This window comes from Cyprinodon variegatus, unplaced genomic scaffold (assembly GCF_000732505.1).
Source record: "Cyprinodon variegatus isolate N-32 unplaced genomic scaffold, C_variegatus-1.0 Scaffold126, whole genome shotgun sequence".
Lineage (NCBI taxonomy): Eukaryota > Metazoa > Chordata > Actinopteri > Cyprinodontiformes > Cyprinodontidae > Cyprinodon > Cyprinodon variegatus.
In genome coordinates this window covers 1,338,055-1,343,795 of record NW_015150579.1, presented here as the reverse complement: position 1 = coordinate 1,343,795, position 5,741 = coordinate 1,338,055, and the positions used below count along the sequence as shown (strand labels likewise).

General features: G+C 36.2%; 1 protein-coding gene across 2 annotated transcripts; it reads left to right on the top strand.

Annotated features, from left to right (window-relative positions):
* Positions 1 to 3,177: 3,177 nt before the first annotated feature.
* Positions 3,178 to 5,429, top strand: LOC107085488 (myeloid-associated differentiation marker-like). 2 transcript variants are annotated; one of them, XM_015375816.1, is made up of 2 exons: positions 3,178 to 3,315; positions 3,396 to 5,429. In XM_015375816.1, the coding sequence occupies exon 2, from the start codon at positions 3,699 to 3,701 to the stop codon at positions 4,581 to 4,583; it is 885 nt and encodes a 294-aa protein (XP_015231302.1). In that variant the 5' UTR covers positions 3,178 to 3,315; positions 3,396 to 3,698; the 3' UTR covers positions 4,584 to 5,429. The 2 variants fall into 2 exon arrangements, with proteins under 2 accessions (XP_015231302.1, XP_015231304.1); XM_015375818.1 differs by having other exon boundaries at positions 3,278 to 3,311.
* The last annotated feature ends 312 nt before the right edge of the window (positions 5,430 to 5,741 follow it).

The following is a 5,741-nucleotide window of genomic DNA, read 5'->3' as shown; positions in this document are numbered from 1 at the left end:
ATATATATATATATATATATATATATATATATATATATATATATATATATATATATATATATATATATATATGGAATAAATCTAAATATATATGCAACAAATATGATATATATGCATTGATCATTGGACATCAAGGTGGGCTTTATCTCTTATCCTGGATTCCACATTCAGCTTTTTTGAAATAGGCCTCTGGTTCCCTGTTATGCACCTTTCAGGACCATGAACTATTTTTCTCAGTTGGCTTTGCTAATTGGACACTAATTACAAATAGTTAAAACCGGAAAGCTTAAAACCCCTTAAATAGGTTATGTGTGCAACAAGCCAGACATAAGCTCATGTTTCTTAGCTTCCTTTTTGACTGTGGTTAAATGTACTTATACATAGCCCCAGTTGAAAGTTATATAATGACTGTTCTAGGAAAAGATTTTCACTTTACTCCATTCTTTTAGCATTAAATAGCATCTATTTAACTTTGCCCCTCTTTTATCAAGGTGAAGATTCACTTAGATTTGTTTAAGCCATAATTTGTGCTCTGAAGTCTCAAATGACATTGACTGACAGTGTCATGCAAGATGCATTGTACAATCTACAGCATCTGGATGAATTATTTAAAAAGGATGGTATTGAAAAATAACGTCTAGTTTGAATGAAAATAAGCTGAAATCTAAATCTAAACCTTCGGCTTATGTGTAAGCCTATTGTTTCTATAGCCTAGTTGTGTTTGTTTGTATGACTGTTTATATTAAATATTATCTTAAATTAATATAAACAGGTGCCCTCAACCCTTATTCAAATTCGCTGAAGATATTTGCTGCATATTTTTTCCCGTTAAAAAAAGTAACTTGAATTAGTCAGTCTTCTCACCAGAACTGTGTTTTAATAGTTTGTCTTCCTCTTTCTTCCAGCTCTGAACGGCAAAGAGGCGGGTTAACGCAGCAGAGGTCACCACCTCTGTCACAGAAAGAGGCGCTGTTAACAAGAAATAAAACATAAAAAATCCCCAGTTAACCTAATTCTTTCTTTTTTTTTTGTTGAGCGGGAAACCATTGCATACTGGGAAAATCCATGTATGTTTAAAAGAACATAAAAAATATGCATTTGAGGGATATTGCACTTTTTTTCTTTTTATGTGTCAACTACTAGAAAGTCTCTGTATAAGCCAAAGCTATCAAAAAAGATTGACTTCTTAATTATGCATTTGATATTTTATACAATGTGATTAAGTCCCAGGTGAGTAAGTTAAGCAGTATCAGATGGTGGTGGGTGGAAATGATAGTCAAAACAAGTGAAGCGATGAGCATTTCCTGTGCAGCAGTGAAACCCTGCACTTTTTCACTACTGCAAGTTTGCAAATGCATACTTCTTGGAGGAAAATTTAACAAATGTCTCTGCTAGTCAACCCATAGCATGATTGCACAATTTGATTTTAAATACTTTAGATAATCTTGTTTTCATAAAGATTTATTATAAGCAATTTGAAAAATTTGAAAACTTTTAAACCACTGATAATACAGTTTTATTTATTTATTTTCTTGTTTTAGAGAAGGCATGCTTCCCTAACATCTTTTACAACTTGTTTGATATGCATGGACTTTGTTGTTTGAAATTAAGGATTGCCACTATTATTTTCAACTTCTTGGGAAACTTAATAAAAAAAAAATGAAGTCAGGCAATTAAGTACAAAATAAAAGTCTATATATATATATATATATTACCATGAATTAAATTAGCTATTACCAGACAAAAGTGCTAGAATCAATATTTGTTAAAGGAGATGCCAACTTAAACTGTGTAAAATCTCTCGAAAAAGTATTCAAACTAATAAAAGATCAGTGGTTTTGTTTTCCTTCCTACCTTAGTGTTGCAAATCATGCTGCTGTCACTGGATGGCTGATCCAGGAGGGTAAATTGTTGATGAAAGCTGTGGTACATAAATATTGTAATTTATGAAAGCTATAACTCAAAGAACTTCTGTTTTTGGTTCTACTCCGGTTTAAAAAAAAAAAAAAAATAACAGCACTTTAATCCCTAAAATATACAAGTTGCAATTATTGCCATATGTATTATCTTATACATTGATAGGGCATTACTGATGATAGGGCAAAGGTAACAATATTGGTTATGTCTTTGTAACTGCATGGCTTATAGCTTGAAAGATTCTGTATCAAGCAGGAGAAATGCACAAACACGGGGATTTGAGTGTAGCACTTCCAATTGGAGGTGGTTAGAATCTATAAATGGTAAAGGGAAGGAAAGGTGGTAAACTAACAGATCATTAATGGCCAGGTCTGATTGATGTTCAGGAGCATCAAAGGCTGGCCTGTGTAGTCTGATCCAACAGATAAGCTACGACAGCTTAGATGTCTTAACACAAAATGCATCACAGCTTGTTCTGCATGGAGCTGCAAAGCCATGGAATATTTAGGATGAACTCCAAAAACGAACACAAAAGCATAGGAGCTGGACCATGGAGTTATGAATAATGATTAACTGTGTTCTCTTTTATATGCAACAGATCTGGCTACTAGGGGAAAACAAAATTTAAAAAAAAATTTCAGTTACAATTTATATTTTATTATATATTTGATATTTTGTTTTAAATACACTAGATGGCAACATTTCTGACTTATGTTGAACAATTCTGTTTTACTGACAACCTAATTCTTAAGATCCATGACTTAAATGATCTTCTGGTAGCAGATCTCAGCTTCAAATATTAAGTGGCTTAGTTGGTCTGGGCTGTTTTTGGGGTAAGTAGGGGAAACTACCCTAAAAGTTGTTAAAATGTCATGCCTCCTTACATTTCTTCTACCGGTAATTCATCCCTCAGTGAATTTCACAGTAAATCATCACGACATAGAAAATAAAGGCATCCCCATGTCTGCATTCAGGTAGGAGATACAAAGCGTTGGGTTTGCTGCTGGAACCCACTGTTGTTTCCATTTCAGAGATGCACTTTTCCACGTGTTAATTTGAAAAGAGAAACAGGATGTAGGTAATCAGCTTCATCTCTCTGGGGGTTAAGCAAGAACACTCCCACAAACTGATCCTAAGAAGTAACATTTAAATGATCCGCAGCACCCAACAGATCTTTTTCTAAAATAAATGTCCCATGTGCAGCATGATATGCTGCACAGCCAATCATTTGGATGTCTGATTTATTATTCCTGCCTGAGAAAAGGGAGCTGCTTTTCATGAGAATTGGAAGGAGGAGGAGGGAGATAGCTTTGTTTGCTCTAGTCTTATATTGTGGTCATTTGCACCTACATTTAGTGAGACAGAATGAGCACGACTGCAACCTCAAAAAGGAAGTAGGTGAGTAGGCGAGGTTTATTTTTCACGGCACAATCGTTTCAAAACTTTATTCCAAGAAATACTGTTTTCGATTGTTTCAGTAAGAAGATGAAGCACAACGACAAGAAATAAAGAAGACAAACTTTAAGCTTCTGATGATTCTTTTGTGAGTTTTTCAGCCTTGTTTTGATGGCTTTCTTCATAACCTCCGCCAGACAGGCTTAACTCTCATGTTTTGTTGGATTCTGGGGAGATATTACAACTTGAAGCTATAAGGATTAAACCTTGGACCTGTACTGTGCCTCACAAAGGCTGAATCTCCAGGAAGTGAAACTGAAGGATTAATTTCAAAATTATAATCTTTTGCATGTGGACACTGGATCGACAGATTCGAAGGAGTGACAATGCCTGTGATTGTTCTTGAGGCTCGAGACTTCACCAGTCCACTATTTCTGGTGCGAACATTGGAAGTCTTCTCCAGTTGCATCGCCTTTAGTCTTGTGGCCTCAATGAAAGGTGAAGGCCTGAACCCTTCACCTGATTCCATCACCTTCAAGATTTTCTGTATGTTTACCTGGTGTTTCTTCTTTGTGGTTACTCTCCTCATACACATTATCACCATCATCCAGTTCCACAGCCTCCTCCCGATATCGTGGAAGAACCTGACCATGACGGTTGCGTTGTTAGGGGTGCTGATGAACTTCAGCTCCTCCGTGGTTTTTCCCTGGAAGGTCATGGATCATGATGTTGTAACTACGCACGGTTTAGCAGCTGCAGTTTGCTCTGGTCTCACCTTCTTGGTCTACGCCTCTGAGTGTTGTGTTCTTCGCACCCAAGCGCACGAACAAAGAGGCTACATAAGCAGCTTCCCTGGTTTTCTTAAGATAATCCAACTGTGGGGAGGTCTACAGATGATACCTCTGATGGTGTTAATCTCCAAGTTGGAGACTGGAGGTCACTGGCAGCTCTGGGTGTCTTGCGTCTCATATGGCATTTGCGTCGTCATATCTCTCATCACCCTGGTAGTGATACTGGGTGACTTTGCAGGACAATGCCTACTGCCATTTGACAGATTTTTGGCTGCCTTCAGCTTGATCGGTGTGCTCCTCTACATGTTGGCCACAGTGATTTGTTTCACCAAGATACTGCAGCTGAGAGAGGAGAAATCCAAACAAGAAAACCTAAATCTGGTCACCATGGAAACAGTGTTTTCTAGTATCACACTATTAGCTTACACAGTGGACCTCGCCTTTTCCATCAAACTGTTATGTGACAGGAGTCACATTTGAAGATCGCTGTAAAGTTTGTAAAATATTCTTTATGAAAACTGAGAGAAAGAAAATCAAACTGATGGGCATTTCTGCTCTTAATCATTGCTGTCATGTCAAACTATCATTTTGAACCCAAATCATTGACTTTGGTTGGTTTACCGCTGGTGCTACTTGTGGTGAGGAAACACTTAACTATCACATTTTACAAGTTCAACTTCAACTGTTATGACAACAGTGTTGATTCTGTTGTAGTTTTCCTTAATTGCATTTGTATCGTAACAAAAACAAGACATAATATTTCAGAAGAATGGCTTATTATGAAAAACATGATGTACTTTTTACAATTATGAGTAGAAAGAAGATGAGATTTTTTGGAGGGAAATGAACTCCCTTTAAATGTACCTTCTTACACTGCCAAATCTTGAAAGAATATTGCAAATATTCCTTAAATAAACTTTTTCTTAATATTTTAGCAAACAAAATATAAAAAAATTACAACTTTTAAATGCTCTCTTCCTAAATGTACTATCATGTAACCTAGTGAGGCTTAAATGTCTAGGGCTTGCTAGATATTAAATAAATCCAGTCATTATTTTTAAGTTGAAATTAAGCTTTCAGAATTAATGCTTGTTAAAAAAGCTGGTAAAAAGCTAAAAGTAAACCAATTCATTGAGCTCAGACCAATCTGAAGAATCTGCTTAGTAACTACGAATACAGGAAACCGTCTCGTCTTCAACGGATGCTCCAATAAAAGCATAATAAATGAGCAGGAAATAATTATTTTCTCATAAGAAAACAGGACAATCCAGATCGGACCAATATCTACCATGAGTGTTGTGCAGTTGTAACCTGACAACAGCCAGATGCATGTCTAGCTAGGCGGAGCTAGACATGCATCTGGCTGTTGTCAGGTTAGTGCAGTTGTGGAAAGATTTGGAAAACTTTGCAATCCGTGACAGAACCTTTATCTGGTGTTTCCTGACGAAAGGGGGAATAAGGCTTTGTACAACTTACTTTTCGTCTCTGCACTTCTTCATAATATTTAGAAACTGAAACTAATAGCTCTCCTAATTCAATGACAGGTTTGTTGATAATTCTGAAATAGCAGCTTATTCTGAACAATGTCCTTACATTTAATACAGTTCTCTAGTAAATGGTCCTTTTTGCCTCAAATTA